The sequence below is a fragment of the Callorhinus ursinus genome, unplaced genomic scaffold, assembly GCF_003265705.2.
Source record: "Callorhinus ursinus isolate GAN/ISIS: 27379988/994484 unplaced genomic scaffold, GSC_fseal_2.0 scaffold2, whole genome shotgun sequence".
NCBI lineage: Eukaryota > Metazoa > Chordata > Mammalia > Carnivora > Otariidae > Callorhinus > Callorhinus ursinus.
In genome coordinates, this window is record NW_027397064.1 from 100,046,704 (window position 1) to 100,066,807 (window position 20,104).

The 20,104-nt window shown below is 36.6% G+C and overlaps 1 protein-coding gene across 4 annotated transcripts in view; it reads left to right on the plus strand.

Annotated features, from left to right (window-relative positions):
- Positions 1-20,104, plus strand: part of PTPN4 (protein tyrosine phosphatase non-receptor type 4) — a 192,316-nt gene that overhangs the window by 161,414 nt on the left and 10,798 nt on the right. For all 4 annotated transcript variants that reach the window (XM_073885052.1, XM_073885066.1, XM_073885059.1 and 1 more), the window contains 8 exons: positions 1,691-1,847; positions 5,143-5,309; positions 6,579-6,669; positions 6,755-6,816; positions 9,420-9,566; positions 11,385-11,513; positions 13,898-14,046; positions 15,964-16,099. In XM_073885052.1, the coding sequence (XP_073741153.1) occupies positions 1,691-1,847; positions 5,143-5,309; positions 6,579-6,669; positions 6,755-6,816; positions 9,420-9,566; positions 11,385-11,513; positions 13,898-14,046; positions 15,964-16,099 (1,038 nt within the window). The remainder of the gene's footprint in view (positions 1-1,690; positions 1,848-5,142; positions 5,310-6,578; positions 6,670-6,754; positions 6,817-9,419; positions 9,567-11,384; positions 11,514-13,897; positions 14,047-15,963; positions 16,100-20,104) is intronic.

Genomic DNA, 20,104 nt, shown 5'->3' on the forward strand with positions numbered 1-20,104 from the left:
TGTGCATTGAATCATCTCATTTTTGTCTTTGCAACTCTATGAAATAATTTGTGCAGATATCTGCTCCATTTTCAGAGTTTCAGGTGTTTAAAATCATACACTTCATAAGCAGCAAAGGAAGAACTTGGCTCCTAGCCCAGTGCTCTTTCCACTAGTGACAATATCTTGTTGGATTTTATTGACTTTGTGTTCGTTATGAATTTGAGTAGTTGTGCTTTCATTTCTTCAAGCTCCCTTTGTTGTATGGTCTGACCCAGTCATTTCCTTCTCTACCAGCCTAATCATCCTTCAGACTTGACTCCTGTATGTTCTTACTGCTGTGTTCCTGGAGCATGCAATCCTTATTTCCGCTTACCTCTTTTAGCTTAATCAAGCCTTTGTTTTCTCAATAAAATACAAGCAGTCCTCCCTTTGCACAGTAGTGCAGGACAGTAAAAATGACTGTGCAAGCTGAAACTGCAAAGCCATCTTGATAATCAGTGGGAAAAGATATGGTGGTTTCTATGACTTTTACATTTTTTTATCAAATAATTGAAATCTCTCTTAGTTTCTCTTAAAAATGCATAGGGAGGTGAAAAATAGTAAAACTAATACTGGTTTAGTATCCTGTAATTCAAACCACTAGAAACGCTGAGAAATAAAGTGTTCTATGTCCTTGTGGAAACTTATCACAAGTACTTTGAACAGTGGCTTGTTGCCCTTTTTGTCGTATAACTTAAAAATACAGAGGGAGCATTTTTCTTGCATTGGCAAATTGTCCTAATCATTTCTAAATTTGACTTCACTTCCAGCATTTTATCGGTGCATTTTCAATGTTGTGAAATGTGACCTTCAGTGAGAACTTTTTTGCCAGCGTCACTTTCATCTAGGATACCTTCATCCCTCTCATCAGAGCCACTTTCACCATTTATGTTAATAAGTCCACCTTCACTGAATTCCTTTCACTGTATGTCTGGTGGCTCTCTAACAGTAGTAGTGTCAGTATTTCCACTGTCAGTGGTTTATGTTCGACTTGAGTTTTCCTTCCATCACTATCACTCTTTTGTTTCTTTGCTGCGTTTTTAACTTTTCTGGCCAGTTGCCTCTTTAGATTTACGTGGGTTTATCACTGGAAGACAAGGAGGTGACACAGGTACCTGCTTTGCTGTCTCTGCGTGAACTGAATAACAGATGCACAACAACAGATCACCCGCAGACTTTGAGAGAAGTGATGTGATTGGTCACTGATCATGATGTGTGTCTATTATTTATGTAGTGATTTGTGGACTCATGAGTTAGTAGCAAACTCGTACTTCATGCAGTTATTCACAATTAATGTATTGTGACTGTGATTTGAACCTTGTTGGGAGACTGGTGTTATTTAACTGAACTGTGGTAACTGAAATTTGTATATATCTGGACAGTGCAGAGTAAGGGCTGCCACTGTCTATGCACCTTGCGGTCATTAGACTTTTCTCTGTATCTAGGCATATAATAGGGCATCAGGGGAAAAGTTGTTGAAGGAAAAAGGAAAAAAGTAGCTTCATGGGAAAGCTAGATTTCTGCTTTTTACAAACAGATGAATAAATGGATGGATGCTTTTCTTTATGTACTTTTCATTCTCTTGCTGTAGAATCTATAAAAATAAATTCCTGTGCTTTACTTTCAGAAAGCCATGTGCACATCTGAAACCTTATTTGTTACATTACAGGCTGACCTCTGTGTCCCTCGATTGAATGAAGGGGACCAAGTTGTATTGATCAATGGTCGGGACATTGCAGAACATACCCATGATCAAGTTGTCCTGTTTATTAAAGCTAGCTGTGAGAGACATTCTGGGGAACTCGTACTCCTGGTTCGACCTAATGGTAAGTAGTCTATGCAGCACTGGATATTTTTATAATCCGTTAGTATTTGTTACTAGACACAGCAACCAGAGTAGGCTTTTTAAAACATAAATCATGTCATGCAGTTTCCTGCTCAAAGCACAGTGGCTTCCATTCACACTTGGATTAAAATTCAGTTCTTGGCTCCTTGCCTACCACACAGCCTTGCTCACTCTATTCTGTGCTGGCTTTTTTTGTTTTTGTTCCTTCCCCCTAAATCTCTTTGATTTTGATATGACTTATACCCTCACTTCATTCAGGTCTCTGCTCAAATGTCACCCCCAGAAAGTCCTTCTCTTCTGACTACCATAGCTAAAATGGCCTCCCACTTCCCTCGTTGCTCTGGGAGTGGTAGGTATGCAGTAAATACTTTTTAAATAGATGAGTACATTTTGAACCATTTTTAGAAAACTCTGTAACAAGCTATAGTTAAAGTATTTTTAAAAATCCTGTCTTTGTTGGCAGTAGACAATGCCAGTAGCCTAATCATGTCATCTCCTTATCTGGACAGCTGACTTGTTAATTCAGGGCCAGAGTTCCAGGTTTGGAGAAGCCTTAATACCATACACTCCAGCTTCTTTGCTGATTGCTTGAGTTTCCTCTACAACAGCCTCAAGATCATCCTGGCAATGTGCAGCACTCAGTGGCTCCTGAAGCAGCTCATTTTCCCTTTGGGTAGCTTGAACATTTAATTGAACTAAAAATTCATCTTCTTTCAATCTCTTTTTTCCTAATTCTGTCCCTTTGTGTTATGCAGAATAAGTTAAATCCCCCTTCCTTCAGTTTTTTGACAATAGCTGATTTTACCAGAAACCTTCCCCCTTTCTCCAGTTTAACAATACCAGATCCTTCAGTGTTCATGTGGTATTGCTTCAAGTTTCCGTAACACTTTATCAGTCTCCTCTGAGAAAAGTTCTTACATGGCTATATCCCAGCATTAGACACATCTTCTAGTTTTGTTCTGAACAGTTTGCCATTAATTATAGTTTTAGCCACAAGATTAATTAATGGTTAATGCCTCGCTACCAGTTGTTGACTATATACCATAAGGAAGTAAAATGTAATTAGAATCGGGCCATTTCCCACCCCGCACACCCAACCCTGCAAAGTTTTCCAAGAGAGTTCCTTTAAAAAAGAAAAATACAGAACTCTCATTTTGTCTCTTAGGTACAAACAGGCATTTTCATTTTATCTTCTCTACTTTGTGTTTTTCTGCATTTGTGGTCTAGAATTGGCTTTCTGAGAAAATTCAAGGGACTTCAACAGAATGTTCTATTTTGACTTTTCAAGGAACTCATTCATTTGGACCTGATATTTAGGTGATTCATTATTAGGTATTTTCTGTCACATAATGCAACTTAAATTTTATACTAAGAATAATATTCTCTCAATTTTGCTTGTTCTGTTTTCTCTTGATAACAGATCCTAAGGAACTTAATAGTAAGTTCTGCACCTGGGCTATTTTGTATATTCTTGTTTAATCTTTACAGGCATCCAGTGAGATAGATGAATTATCCCCCTTTTATAGTTGAAGGCACTTTAGCACCAAGACATTCAGTTATCTGCTCATAAATTCATGACTTGTACAGAGCCAGAATATGAACAAAACTCCATATAATGGAAAAGGCATGTCTTTTTGCAATTTCAAATCACTTTATTTATACTTTAAATTAGGGGAGGAAACCACCTAGGGCTTATTTCTTTGCAAAAGATCTTTCTGTTGTTTTGTTGTCAAAATCAGGACTGGGGGGTGTGCCTGGGCGGCTCAGTCGGTTAAGCGTCTAACTCTTGATTTCAGCTCAGGTCATGATCTCACGGCTGTGAGATCAAGCCCCGTGTGGGGTTCCATGCTGGGGGTAGAACCTTCTTAAGATTCTTCACACGTGTGGGGCGCCTGGGTGGCTCAGATGGTTCAGCATCTGCCTTCGGCTCAGGTCATGATCCCAGGGTCCTGGGATCGAGCCCCGCATCGGGCTCCCTGCTTGGCGGGGAGCCTGCTTCTCCCTCTCCCTCTACTGTCCCCCCTGCTTGTGCTCTCTCACTCTATCAAATAAACAAAATCTTTAAAAAAAAAAAAAAAAGATTCTTCACACGTGCTCTCTCTGTCCCTCCCCCACTTGCATGTTGCGTGCTTTCTCTAAAAAAGAAAGTATCTGGACTGGGACCTGTATTTACTTTCAGTATGAGTCTATTGTGTCCCTTCTTATTTAAAACAACACTTAATCAAACTTTAAAACTGTATTTACAAAAAGTATCAAAAAAACAAACAGCTTGTTTTTCTGGGTTTTTTCCTTTAAATCTCCTTCGTAGACAAAATGCATTCACACATTTCTTTTTCTTTTCATTCTTCTTTTCAGAAGTTTATTCTTCTCAGAAGTGCACACATCTGAACAGGAACCAAACCTCTTAAGCATGGGCAAAAGCCCCTAGCTTGGCTCTACTCTGGCTCTCTTTCAGCTTTTTCCCTTATCTGTGGGGATCAGGATTTTGTGGGACCAAGAGGACATGCCACGCTATCACCTGTGACCACTCCTTCTTGTCTAGACCACCTCATTTCAGCCCTCAGTTCTCTGTCCAAGTAGCTCTGATCCCACTCCCTGGGCCTGTGTGGCTGTTTTCCCTAGATCCAGTCTCCCGTGGGTGGATCACGCGGTGTACGTACCCCTAGGCCAACAGGGTAGCTAAGAGGCAGCAGTTTGCGGAGGAGCAGAGAACAGACTTACATATGGGCTGGTATGTTCGCGCATATGTTCATAGGCTCCCATGTTAAAGAATGGAGTTTAGGGGGGAACAAAAAGGAAGGCGGGCTATGGGCCAGAGTCTGGGGTCTGGGTCTCTTCATACTACTGTGACCATGGGTTCTGGCCTCCCAGGTTTTGTAGATGTGTCGGAAAGAGGATAGAACAGGTTTTGTTTAGCACTCTACTGAAGTTGTGTTTTTTCGTATCTGGATGTATGGTATATAGGTCCCTGTTTCTACTTTTGTTCTAGGTCCAACAGTTTAAGGGCAGGTCTGAGCTGCTGCTTGACCGCTCCTCTTTTTCTAATTGTCTCTTCAAGTTACAGACATTTTCAGCAGTATGGCCAAGAACGCTTCTCTTTCCTAAAGGTACAGCCAGAGTTCAACTTCACAGCCACTTTGTCTCTTGCACAGTGACACCCGACTCAGATTTGATGAATTCTTTTTCCTGACACAGAATTAAAGAACACATCTGGTAAATTCTTTTTGCCAGTTGATTAAGATTTCCGTGTGGCTTTTTTGTTTTTGTTTTTTTAGCTGTATATGATGTAGTGGAAGAAAAGCTAGAAAATGAGCCAGACTTCCAGTACATTCCAGAGAAAGCCCCACTAGATAGTGTCCATCAGGATGACCATTCCCTGCGGGAGTCAATGATCCAGCTAGCTGAGGGGCTTATCACTGGAACAGTCCTGACCCAATTTGATGTAAGTAATACTGCATGGAAAGGATGTTGGGCCATATTTTCTAATTAATTTCATGGTCTCTTAACTGCCTAATCTATCATTTATAATTTATAAACTGAAATGGTATTCTGTGAAATATTTGACATAAAAAAATATTCTAAAATACATAGTTTTAAACATTGCTCCCAAAATACTAGCTGTAGTTACATAAATAGATACCTATTTAAAAGAGAGGAATAAGGAGATTTTATGCATATGTCATCAAACTAAATTTTTTTCTGTAATTCAATAGCTATTTTTATGAAAGGTGGCAGATGAAGTTAGGTTATGGTAGAGCTAAAAATCCTGAGTTAAAGGAAAATAACTTTTGTTCCTTGTCATATTTTATACTTCTCTAATTTTTGTCTGTCTAGTTGGTCATCATTAATATTTGTTGCTCTAAAGTATGTGCTATTGATAAGTGACTATAAAACATTTGTGACTGTAAATCATTTAGGGCGTGTCAGTGTTTCCGTTTCAGGCGCCTGGGTGGCTCAGTTGGTTAAGCATCCACCTTCAGCTTAGGTCATGAACCCAGGGTCTGAGATTGAGCCCCAGGTCCGGCTCTGCTCGGCGGGGAGCCTGCTTCTCCCTCTCCCTCTGCCTGCCGCTCCCCCTGCTTGTGCTCTCTCTCTGTCTAATAAATAAAATCTTTAAAAAGAAAAAAAAAGTTGTTCTTGGTTCATATACTGTTTAAACCTCTCAAATTAAATGAGAGCTAAATGTTCTCTGCAGATTTGCTGTTCATAACTTCAGTTACTTTTCTGTAAGCAAAATTATTTTCAATTGTTTTATCATTTAAAAAAATACAATATATAATTTATGTCAGAAATTGTGCAGAATTCACCTTTGCAAATTTGTTTCAGTATCCTACTAGCTTAAGGTACATCATTGTATGAATGAGGTACCCTAAGGAAAAAACCTGTTTGTTGTTAGCATAGAAATAATCTTGAAGGGGCGCCTGGGTGGCTCAGTCATTAAGTATTAAGCGTCTGCCTTCGCAGGCTCAGGTCCTGATCCCAGGGTCCTGGCATGAAGCCCTGCATCGGGCTCCCTGCTCCACGGGAAGCCTGCTTCTCCCTCCCCCACTCCCCTTCCTTGTGTTCCCTGTCTTGCTGAGTCTGTCTCTGTCAAATAAATAAAATCTTTAAAAAAATTAAAAAAAAAAATAATCCTGAAAAACAAAACAGAATCTCTTAATGGCTTGCTGGACTCTTCTTATACCCCCTCCTTTTTTTTTTTTTCTTTTAGCAACTATATCGGAAAAAACCTGGAATGACAATGTCTTGTGCCAAATTACCTCAAAATATTTCCAAAAATAGATACAGAGATATTTCGCCTTGTAAGTATCTACCATCTCTGTTTGTTAAGTTTAATCTTTTTAGCCTAACTTTATCAAAACATTCTTTCTTTTAAATTTTTTTCAGATGATGCTACACGGGTCATTTTAAAGGGTAATGAAGACTATATCAATGCAAATTATATAAATGTAAGTTTATTTTTATTATGCCTTTGTCATTGGGAATAAGAGGGACCACCATAAACTTTGAGGTTCCTTTTAACCTTGAGAAAATATTAACACTTTCAGATACTGAAAATTAGTATAAAGTTAATGTTAAAAAAATAGTTTGGTACTGGCATATTAGCATATTCATAGAGCAGTGGAATAGAATAAGCTGAAATAATGCCTAGACTTTTGTTTGTGGTAGAGATGGCCTTTTAAATCATTGAAGATAAAAATAGATTATCTAGTGAATGAGTTGAGTAATATATCTAGATATAATCTAGAATATATCATTGTAAAGATGTTTTCCTTCCCTTCTAGTGGGATAAAAGAATTACTAACTTCTTTTCTTAATTCTGTAATGTAGAAAATTTCAAACATACAAAAGTAGAAGAAAAGTAAAATGAACCTTCATATATACATCACTCAGCTCAACAGTTGTCCAGATTGTTTTGAAACAGATCCATGTTTCATATCATTTATCTATAAAGACTTCACCTACTCACTCTTGATGTAACATATTTTAGATATATCAAAATATAAATGTTAAAAAATGGAATCGTGAGAGTAGTTGGAGGAAATCTATGAGAATGGCTTAAAATCTCAGAAAGGGAAAGACTTTTCTAAAGTTTAGACCCTTGTCTAAATTCACAAAAAGAAAAGTACAAATCAAAACTGGAAGGAATTACTGTTTTTCACCTATTAGACTTGAAATATCAAAGAGTGTGATAATATCATTTATAAGTCTATATCCTTTATCTGAAATCTTGTAGCCAAATATACTTTAGGATTCAGAATTTTTTGGATTTTTTTTTTAACAATCATTCAGTGCCTGCACCATAGACTGTAATAAGTAACATCCCTAGCAGACTATGAGACATTACCCTGTAATCAGTGTATTGATACTCAGTAGCAAACTATTGATACTTCCATTGAGTGGGACTTGTAAAGACTATAAGTAGTCTTAGATTAGCCAGATATTGCTGTCAGATGAGTCCAGGTGAGGTCAGGTGTACCCAAAAAAGGACAGACTTACACTTCACAGCACTGGGAGTTTCAGAATTGTGGATGAGGGATTATCAGTATATTAAGGAGACTATCGCGGAACAAGCATTCTTCATACATTGTTGATGGAAGTATAAATAGGTACAACCTCTTCAGAGAGGTAACTAACAAAAATGTTGAGTTTACAAAAGTATTCAGTGCAGCTTTCTTCATGGTAGCAAATAGATTACCAGCAACTTAAGTGTTCATTAAATAAATTACAGTATATGCAGAGCCATTAAAAAAATAAAATCTGACATCTCAAAGATAAACTGGAAAAAGAGAAACAAGGTACAGAACAACATTATAAGCTACCTTTTATGTTTTACAGAAAACAGAATTTTGCATCTACATTTGTGTGTTGTGTACAGAGTATCTCTGAAAGAATATATTCAAAATTAGAAAAAAGGATTCTTTCCTGGGTGTGAACTGGAAGCTGGGATAGGAAGAGAGACCTTTTTCTCTATTCACCCTTTGGTATTCTTCCAGTGCCATGGTGCATGTGTCACTTTTCTTCTTTTTTCATTAAATCTCAAAATGTAGTAGGATGATGACTCATCTTCCCCAAATACTCATGATCTTACTCTTCCTGAAAAGAATGAATTTAAAATATTTTCTACTATCTTTTCATATGTATGTATGTATTATATATTATACATAATTTGTTAAATCTGAACTAAAACAAATGGCAGAATTTTTGCTCCTTGCAAATTTTACCAATAAGTTGTTTAGAGACAAGTATTTTTATTTCTGTACCAGAGTCTCTAAAACAGGGTTTTCTGTAAAGCTTCTCTTAAACCTGTAAGAGTGCTTTGGAAAATATTTAAATTTCTGTTTCCAATAATTAAAAGATAAATATGTGTAACTATTAAGAAATTTCTTCTGCAGATAAAGAAATTACTAATAAAGATTGTGGGATTTTTTCTTCTTTTTCAAATTTTTATTTAAATTCTAGTTAGTTAACATATAGTATAATACTGGTTTCAGGAGTAGAATTTAGTGATTCATCACTTACCTACAACACCCAGTGCTCATTATAATAAGTGCCCTCCTTAATACCCATCACTCATTTAGCCCCTCCTACACTCACCTCCCTCCATTGACCCTCAGTTCTCTACCATTAAGAGTCTCTTATTGGGGAAAACAAAAAGAGTCTCTTATTGGGGCACCTGGGTGGCTCAGTCATTAAGCCTCTGACTTCGGCTCAGGTCATGATCCCAGGGTCCTGGGATCGAGCCCCGCGTCGGGCTCCCTGCTCTGCGGGAAGGCTGCTTCTCCCTCTCCCACTCCCCCCTGCTTGTGTCCCCTCTCTGGCTGTCTCTCTCTCTGTCAAATAAATAAAATTTAAAAAAAAAAAAAGTCTCTTACGGTTTGTTTCCCTCTCTTCTCTTTTTAAAGATATTATTGGTAAAGGCTTATTTTACTGACTTTGCTATTTATTGAGATTAGTTGTATTCAGTTATTTCATGGATGATTTTCATATACTTGATCATAGCAAAAAATAATGTAAAACCACTTGAGTTTTGTGTCCTTTGCTTTTTTAGATGGAAATCCCTTCTTCTAGCATTATAAATCAGTATATTGCTTGTCAAGGGCCATTACCACACACTTGTACAGATTTTTGGCAGATGACTTGGGAACAAGGCTCCTCTATGGTTGTAATGTTGACTACACAAGTTGAACGTGGCAGAGTAAGTCGTACTTGAATCTTACAAATTGCTTGGGCTTTTTTCTTTTTCTTTCTTTCTTTCTTTCTTTCTTTTTCTTTCTTTCTTTCTTTCTTTCTTTTTTTTCTTTTGCTTGGGCTTTTTTCAGCTTACATTGCATATATGGTCAAAATATTCACATTGATTTAGTCTTTTTTGTAACCTTTAAACTTTCTTTCTTGTGTTATTAAAATCATAGTGACTAACACATAATAAATGTGCTATATAAGTGTTAGCCACTATTATTATCAGTTATTATCTAAATGAATTAGCATGTATTTGATAAGGGATTTGATGTAGAATATATGAAGAACTCCTATAGCTCAACAATGAAATGGTAAATACCCAATTTAAAAATGGCTGAATATTCTGAGTAGATGTTTCTCAAAAGAAGGTATTTAAATGGCCAGTAATGTCATAAAAAGATGCTTAGCATTATTAGTCACCATGGAAATGCAAAATCAAAACCACAAAGAGAGGAATGCCTGGGTGGCTCAGTTGGTTAAGCATCTGCCTTCAGCTCAGGATATGATCCTGGGGTCCTGGGATTGAGTCCTGCGTTGGGCTCCTTGCTCAGCCCGAAGCCTGCTTCTCCCTCTCCTTCTGCCTGCTGCTCCCCCAGCTTGTGCGCGCTCTCTCTCTCTCTCTCTCTCTCTCTCTCTGACAAATAAATAAAATCTTAAACACACACGCACACATACAAAAAGAGGTAGCACTTCATATCCAGTAGGATGGCTAAAATAAAAATGACAGATAATACTAACTGTTGACAATGATGTGGAGAAAATGGAACCCTGTTATACTGCTGCTAGATTTGTAAAATGATGGAAAACAGTGTCAGTTTCTCAAAAGGCTAAACATAGAGTTAATAACTCAGTAGTTTCACTCCTTGGTATACCCAGGAGAAATGAAAACATATGTCTACATAAGAACTTGTGCATAGATGTTCATAGCAGCATTATTCATAATCACCAAAAGGTGGAAACAATCCAAATATAACAAATAAAATGTGGGGTTATCATTCAGTTGTATATCATTTGGCAGTAAAAAGAAGTGAAGAAATGGTCCATGCTACAACATGGGTGAACCTTAGAACACATTATGCTAAGTGAACCAAGGCAGTCACCAAAGACCACACACTATGTGATTCCATTACCTGAAATGTCCAGAGTAGGCAAGTTCATAGAGTACAGGAAATGGATTAATGGTTGCCTAGGTCCAGAGTGAGAGAAGGAGTTGGGATAGAGGAACACACAGTGATTATTAATGGGTATGAGACTTCTTTGGGGAGTGAAAAAATGTTCTAAAAGTGATTGTGCTGATGCTTGCACAGTTCTAAAAACAATTATGTGCTTTAAATGAATGGGTAAATTGTATGTGAATTATATGAGAGTAAAGCTGTTTTTTTAATACCCTAATTATGAAAATAAATAGATTGGCATTTTAGTTAGAGATTCTTTCTCATTGTTAACTTAAATCTAAAAATACCGAGTTTAGTGCACCATTTTGCCACTCTCATAGTACTAAATGATTCAGGCAAGAATTAATCAAGAATGGTAAAACATTGGGTGAAAACTTGTAATAGGATATTTGCAGTCTCAAAATATATCCAAACAGATTATTATTACAAAGAAAAAAATGATGAAGAAATTTTAATAGTTGACAGATCTAGGTGAAGGATATATGAGGGCTCATCAGATTACTCTTGTAACTTTTCTGTAGGCTTGAAAGTTTTTAAAAATTAAAACATGTTAAAATTGGAGAACCTAAATTATATATTTTTCTTAAATCTATTGATGTCAGGTTAAGTGTCACCAGTATTGGCCAGAACCCACAGGAAGTTCATCCTATGGATGCTATCAAGTCACCTGCCACTCAGAAGAAGGAAACACAGCATATATCTTCAGGAAAATGACACTATTTAACCAAGAGGTAGGAAGGCAGGATATCCATTCAGTAGAACGGTTATGTTCAAGGTAAAAACTTTGAAAGCTGAAAATGTGTTCAGTCCTGGTTACTAGGAAATAATATTTAAAAATTCCTGAATTTGCTTCATTGGAACACTTTGAAATCTTATGAAGTATATTCTCCTACTATATTAAATGTATTTTCAATTTCTCTGGGTAAATATGGTCAGTAAAAAGCTATTATAGTAAATAATAGTTATTATTCTTAATATTCTGCCTCTTCATAAAAATTATGCCATGGTTGTGTTTGATTTCTTCCTGCCAGTAATATCAATAAAGTATTTGAGTACATCTGTGGAAATACAAAGAATAATTGAGAGCTATCAAATTATTATCCTTTTTGTAAAAGAGTGAAGGAGCGCAATTTCAGTCTCCCCAGTATTAAGGAAGGAAAAGATTGTAGGCAGGATCCTCTGACAGCAGACAGATTATAGCTTTGTGTAATTGCTAGTTCCTACTGCCACCTGGGTCATTCCTCTTTGGCTTCCAAATCCAGAGCCAGAAATGGAAACTGATTAGTAAATGATGGCTCAGTAACTCAATTGGAAGATGAGTGTAGAGCGTGGCATGTTGCCAGTCTTGTCAGGCTGTTAAAGATAGTACACCCCACTTTCACTGCCTGCAGCTAGATATTCCCCTATAGCCATCTTTGGTTTTGAAGGGGGCTAGAAGAAGAAAAAAGCAATTGCCAAAGAAGAACAAATAGCACAGGTTTTGAATACCCATGCCTATCCCATCAGTGGTTAAGCCTTTTGAAAATGAAAGCTTCATATCCCCCACCCCATCCCACTCCACCTCCCTGAATATGAATAAAGGAGCCCAGCAAGACAGAGCTTTACTGACTCAAAGGGAAGGAGCCAGAATTTGTGGGGATTTATAATAAAGGAATCTGATATTGAATAAAGCTAAGTTACAAGAAATAAAAAATTAAATTTTCAAAATCTTATGAACTAGAGATTCCATTAGAATCGATTTAGGGCTTGTGTAGCTCCTGGTCCAATGAAACAAGGTAAGTCAATAAGATATTTCTTCATTTTCCCAAATGGGTATGAAAGGCTGTATATTGGCCATATAAAATAATATTTATATCTTCAGCATAATCTCTTTATGCTCCACCTATAAGTTACCCATGGCAGATTATAAACTTACAGTGGCTTTTCTTTGCAAACCTTGAGCACCTCAGAACTATGACAAGACACAAATTAGTTTTTAAAGTTTGAGACAAATATAATTGGGAAATTATATTTGGGAATTATAATTGGGAAAACACATTTGGTATATAAATTACATTTATATACCAAATGCATACATACATGGATGGATGGACTGACACACATACCCCAGAACATAATACCCATTTTACATTACCCATTCTTATAATTTTTGGTACCATTAAATTTTGTTAATAATAATCAAAGGTAGTCTGTATTAAATACCTTCAATCCATTTCACAGGATTCTGAAAAATTAGTTATCAAGTTATACTGAAGTCTCTTTGGGATTTCGTTCATTAGTCCTTTTCTTAAATTACCTTGTACTTTAATGGTCTTTTCTAGAAGCCCCCTTTAATGTAAATGACAATAACCAGATTTCATAGTGTTGAATGACCATAGCTACCAGTTTTTGAGAGTATGATTGCAAACAGCTGATTGGGTGATTTAAAGGTCCTTTCATAGAATCCTTTCAACATAAGACTATCCCTGTGAGGTATAGATGTTATTTTATTTTTCAGTTGAAGAAAGTAAGGCTCTGAAATGTTAAGTGCCTTAACCAGCAGAGTCAATATTTAAACCAAGATGTATAAATCCAATAATAATACCTTTCTCCATTTTACTGATTCTTGGCTCCCAAAAAAGAATTAAACCCTGATTGGACTTTGTGTTTTTGTGATCTTCGGTTTTTAATCTACATTTATTTTTGAGATTTTATTTTCCTAATTTCCATTATTTCACTTGTGTTTTTCAGAATTAGCCCAACTTTGCTTATTAAAAAAATTTTCCCCTACCATTTTTGCTCACCTAACACTTTTTTAGTTTTCTTTAAACATTTCTCTTTGTCTTAATTTGTTTTTGCCTATTTATTTGTCATCTGAAAAATACAAATGCAGAAATTGAATTATAAGAATAGTGATCCAAGTAGCTGATACTTAATGGATACAACTGTTTCTGTAAAATGGTTTCTTTCTTTTTCATTGAAATTTTGGGTTTTATTGAATTTATATTACTTTTTGGGGGGTAGTGAGAATAGTTTCTTTTGCTTTTCTTCTAAAATTAAAATTAAAATGACACAAATATTTCTATTTTAAAGGTAATTCCTAAGTTAAGGTGCATAATTTTTCATTTACACTTAGAAAAATGAGAGTCGTCAACTCACTCAGATCCAGTACATAGCCTGGCCTGACCATGGAGTTCCTGATGATTCAAGTGACTTTCTGGATTTTGTTTGTCATGTACGAAATAAGAGGGCTGGCAAGGAAGAACCTATTGTTGTTCATTGCAGGTATTTTCTGTTTTTTATGATTGAATAGTTGACCTGATAAGTCACTTTTAAAAGGGAATGTGTATTTTATTTTGTCCTTAAATTGTTATCGTCACTGTGGTAATTAGACTGAACCCAGGGCTATGATCTGAAGCTGGAAGGCAAAGGGTATGTTCCAACATATGATTGTCAGAATCTTTATCATAAGAAGTAAAAATAATACTTGATTGATTCTTAGAAGCTTGTCTTTTTCATAGTTAACATCTCAGACTTTGGGTGTCTTACAATGGATGGTATCTTAGATTTGATGAAATCCAGTATACTAAGCATTCAGTCGCAGCCTAAGGGTTTAGATTTCCTCCTCCCAGCAGTGTACTCCTTCCCGCCCTGTGGCCCCTCCCAGGACATTTGTTAAGTACTCTCCCCTCTCTCAGAGTGGCCCTACCCAATACCATCAAAGGATATGCTACTCCGAAGAGCTCCAGGTGAACAGCGGTAGGCTACCCTTTTCTTCCTTTCATACTCAGGCCCCGTTCTGCCTTCTGAAGGGCCAAATACAGTGACTCCAGCCTTCACTGCCATAGACCCAGATTAGGAAAATGAATTATCTTCTCCTTATCCTAGCCACTTCTGTTATTAAAGTGATTTATTCAGAAGCTGTGTTGAGTCCTCTGAATAAATAAAGGTATCTCCTCATCCTTACACTTTCCAGCACTTTTTTCAGAGCAGACTTTCAGGTCATCAAAACAGATTATAGACCAAATGTCTGAGAGGCAACATGGCAGGATTGATGAACACATTTGGTCATTTCATATCCTAAATCCCGAACAGCTGCTATAGCTATTATGTTCACAGAAAATACTTCAAAAAGTTGTTCTTGACTATCCCAATTCCAAAATTTAATCAAAATTGAATTTGTTTTTAAAAACCAATTTGAGGGGCGCCTGGGTGGCTCAGTTGGTTAAGCGACTGCCTTCGGCTCAGGTCATGATCCCGGAGTCCCGGGATCGAGTCCCGCATCGGGCTCCCGGCTCAGCGGGGAGCCTGCTTCTCCCTCTGACCTTCTCCCCTCTCATGCTGTTTCTCTCTCTCTCTCTCTCTCTCTCAAATAAATAAATAAAATCTTTAAAAAAAAAAATAAAAAATAAAAACCAATTTGAGTGTGGAAAATATTGTTGTCTTTTTGCATTTGTTAATGATTTATTGTAATTTTGTTATTTTGCATTTTACTTTTTAAGATTTTACTTATTTATTTGTCAGAGGGAGAGAGAGAGCACACGCAGGGTGAGCAGCAGGCAGAGGGAGAAGCAGGCTCCCCACTGAGCAGGGAGCCCAATGTGGGTCTCCATCCAAGGACCCTGGGATCATGACCTGAGCCAAAGGCGGCAGATGCTTAACTGACTGAGCCACCCCGGCGTCCTGAATTTTATTACATTTTTTTAAGACTTTCTTTATTTGAGAGAGTACAAGCCAGGGGAAGGGGCAGAGGGACAAGCAGACTCCCCACTGAGTGGAGAGTCCAACGTGGTGCTCCATCCCAGGACCCCGAGATCATAAACAGAGCTGAAGTCAGCCACACAACTGAGCCACCCAGGTGCCCCGTTAGTTTGCATTTTAAAGGGAGGCTGCTCCAGTAAGCTTATATACCTTGTTCACATTTTAAAAACTGAAATGTAACTCTTTTAAAGTAACATTTTTTCAACTAACAGTGGGGGAGGAGTAGATACAAACCATTTAATCTGTATTAAGTGTGAAATGTTTTTCAATTTTCAAACTATTTTTTAGTTGGCTTTCTACTTTTGTAATATAAAGCTTTTAATTAAAATCAAATTATTCTTCTATTGTATTGTATTTCAGTACTTTTATTTACTGCACAGAAGCCACAAGAAGTTTAACAGAATAGTATCAATGAGACTGCCTCTTATTTATCTTTTTTAGTGCTGGAATTGGAAGAACTGGGGTTCTTATTACTATGGAAACAGCCATGTGTCTCATTGAATGCAATCAACCAGTTTATCCACTAGACATTGTAAGAACAATGAGAGATCAACGAGCCATGATGATCCAAACACCTGTAAGTATTGCACTTCATGTACATATGTGTGTTCTCAACATGATTTTTGTTATCAATGTATATGGCAAACCATATTTTTATCTTTTTAATTCCCTGACAGGAGCCAATAGCCCCTAGCACAGGGGTTGGCAAATATTGCCTGTAAGCCAAATCTGGCCTGCTACTTGTTTTTGTAAATAAAGTTTTATTGGAATATAGCCATGCCCATTTGTTTACATATTGTCTATGACTGCTGTCACCCTAAAATACCAGAGTTGAGAAGTGTAACAGGCACCATATGACTTGCAAAACCTAAAATATTTACTAACTGGTCTTTTACAGAAACTATTTGTTAGTACCACCTTATCATGTTAATTTTTGAGTGCTTAAACAGGTACAGAGGAAGTTTCCCTCTGTTAGTCAGGTGGGATGCCAAGAACAATAGCATCCCTGAACTGGAGAATCTTGGTAGACCAGTTCTTGATGAAAGAGCTATGGTGAAATCACCTTCTTTTAACATAAGAACTTGAATTGCAACAACAACAACAAAAGTCATGGAAATTAAGCTACTAGCTTATTGTATTCTACACAGACTCTAAATTATATTCCTGGAATCAAAAGAGGAATCATGGCGGGACCCCTGGGGGGCTCAGTCGGTTAAGCGTCTGCCTTCAGCTCAGGTCATGATCCCAGGGTCCTGGGATCGAGTCCTGCACTGGGCTCCAGTCCTGCATTGGGCTCCCTGCTCAGCAGGGAGCCTGCTTCTCTCTCTCTCCCTCTGCCTGCAGCTCCCCTTGCTTGTGCTTGCTCTCTCTCTCTTCTCTCTCTGACAAATAAGTAAAGTCTTAAAAAAAAAAGAGGAATCATGGAACTTTAATGTTAAGATTGTTTTTTATATTAAGCCATGGTGAAATGTTAGCATTGTTGATGGCACTGTTACCTAAATGAATTAACCTATATGATCTAATAAATGCCTATCATTTTTTTAGCTTTTAATTACAGAAAATTTCAAACATACGCAAGAGTAGACAATACAATAAAATGAACACTGTGTTGAGTACTGAGACCCAACAACATGTGCCATATTGTTTCATCTATACTGTCACCTACTCTCCTGGTATTTGAAGCAAATCCTAGACATCAGATTATTTTGTCTATAAATATTTCAGTGTGTATCTCTAAAAGATAAGGAGTGGTTTTTCTTGTAAACAAAATCATAATACCGTTATCACATGTAAGTATAATTAACAATAATTTCTTAATATTATCAAATAACCTATAGTCAAATTTCCATTTGTCTCATATAAATTGTTTTTTTATTTTAGAACAGCTTTATTGAAATATAATTCACATACCACAAAATTCACCCTTTTAAAGTGTACAGTTCCGTGGTTTTTAGTTTATCACAGAGTTTTGCAGCCATCACTGCTATCTAATTTTAGAACATTTCATCACCTCAAAAAGAAACCCAATACCTATTTTCCCTCATACGGTCTCCAGCCTCCCCTCCACCCGTCCCTGAGGCAACCACTAATCTACTTTCGGTCTCTAGGTTTACCTATTGTGGACCTTTCATATGCATGAAATCATATAACTTGGTCTTTTATGTAACTGGCTTCCTTAATTAACATAATATTTAAAGATTTATCCATTCTGTAGCATGTATCAGTACTTCATTTCTCTATCTCTTTTTTGGGGATAATACTCCATTGTATGAATATACCATATTTTATTTATCCATTCATCTATTCATGGGCATTTAGATCATTTCAGCTTCTTTATTATTATGAAAATGGTACCGTAAACATTTGTGTGTATGCTTTTATGTGAATATGTTTTCATTTTTCTTGAGTATATATCCAGAAAAGGAATTGCTGGGTCATATGGTAACTCTGTTAAAACTTTTGAGGAACTGCCAGACTGTTTCCAAAGTGGCTGTTCCACTGACAGTGTATGAGGGTTCCATTTTCTCCACATTATTGTCAACACGTGTTATTATCGCTCTCTTTTTTTTTTTTTTCTTTTAACTTTAAGTAATGTCTACACCAACATGGGGCTTGAACTCACAACCTGGAGGTCAATAGTCACATGTTCCACTGACTGAGCCAGGCAGGCACCCCTGTCTTTTTTGTATTTTAGCCATCCTACTGAACATAAAGTGGTATCTTGTTATGATTTTGATTTGCATTTTCCTAATAACTAATGATATCAAGCATTTTTTCATGTGTTTATTGGCCATATATCTGTATATCTTTTGAGAACTGTCCAAATCTTTTGCTCTTTTCTTTAAAGATTTCATTTTTAAGTAATCTCTATACCCAACGTGGGGCTCAAACTTACTCAAGAGTTGAACGCTTTACCGACTGAGCCAGCCAGGTGCCCCTTGCCCTTTGTTCAGTTTGGGGTTTTTTGTCCTTTTATTGTTGACTTATAAGACTTCTTTATATTCTCCAAATACAAGTGTCTTATAGAGCTCTGTTTTGGAAATGTTTTCTTCCGTGCTGTTCTTTCACTTTCTTGATTATGTCATTTGTAGCACAGAAGCTTTTAATTTTGATTAAGTCTAGTTCATATATTTTTTTAATCACATATGCTTTTGGTGTCATAGCTAAGAAATCATTGCCTAAACTCAGGGTCGCCAAGGTTTATTCCTCTGTTTTCTTCCAAGAGTTTTATAGTCTCACTGTCACTTACATATATCTGATTTATTTTGAGTTAATTTTTACATACAGTTTGAGGTAGGGTTCCAATTTCATTCTTCTCCATGTGGATATCCAGTTGTCTCAGCTCCATTTGTTGAAAAGACCGTTCTGTCGTGTCTCTGTGCCCCTTGTCAAAAATCAGTTGATGACAAATGTAAGGGTTTATTTCTGGACTTTCAGCTCTTCTGTTGATTTGTATGCCTTTTCTTTCTTTTTTTTTTAAATTTTTTATTGTTATGTTAATCACCATACATTACATCATTAGTTTTTAATGTAGTATTCCATGATTCATTGTTTGTGCATAATACCCAGTGCTCCATGCAGAACGTGCCCTCTTTAATACCCATCACCAGGCTAACCCATCCCCCCACCCCCCTTCAGTATGCCTTTTCTTATACTAGTACCATACTGTCTTGATTACTGTAGTTTTGTAATAAAATTTGAAGTCAGGAAATGTGATTCTCCCAACTGTGTTCCTCTTTTTCAAGACTCTTTTGGCTATTCAGAGTCCCTTGCATTTCCATATGAATTTTAGAATTAGTTTGTTTTCTCTGCAAAAAAAGCAAGATACGGATTGCATTAAATCTATCAATCCTTTTTGGAGAGTGCTGCCATCTTAATGATATTTCACCTTCCAAACCAAGAACGCAAAATGTCTTTCCATTTATTTATGTCCTTAATTATTTTTTTGAGTGATGTATTATAGTTTTCAGTGTGCAAGTCTTGCACTTCTTTTGTCAACTTTATTTTTTTTTTTAGGCTTTTTGGTGCTATTTTAGGGGAAAATGTTTTCTTAATTTCATTTTTGGAGTATACATTGCTTGGGTATAGAAATAAAATTGATTTTATATGTTGCTCATGTATCCTGCAGCCTTGCTGAAATGATTTATTAACTCTAATAGTTTTTTATTTGTGAAAGTAGACTCCTTAGGATTTTCTATATACAAGATGTTATCTGCAAATATAGTTTACTTTTTCCTTTCCATTTTAGATGGCTTTCTTTTATTTTCCTTTTTTGTTACTCAAGTACCTGGCTAAAACCTCCACTATAATGTTAAAAAAGTGGTAAAACCAGACATCCTTGTCTTGTTCCTGGTCTTAGGGAGATAGCTTTCAGTTTTTCACTTACTAAGTATCTTGTTAGGCGTACCTTTTATCAGGTTGAGGAAGTTCCCTCTTTTACAAGTTGGTTGAGTGTTTTCATCATGAAAAGGTGTCCAGTTTTGTCAAATGCTTGTTCTATATTGAAATGATCATGTGGTTTTCGTCTTTTATTCTATCAATGTTATATATTATATTGATTTCGATGTTAAACTAACCTGCA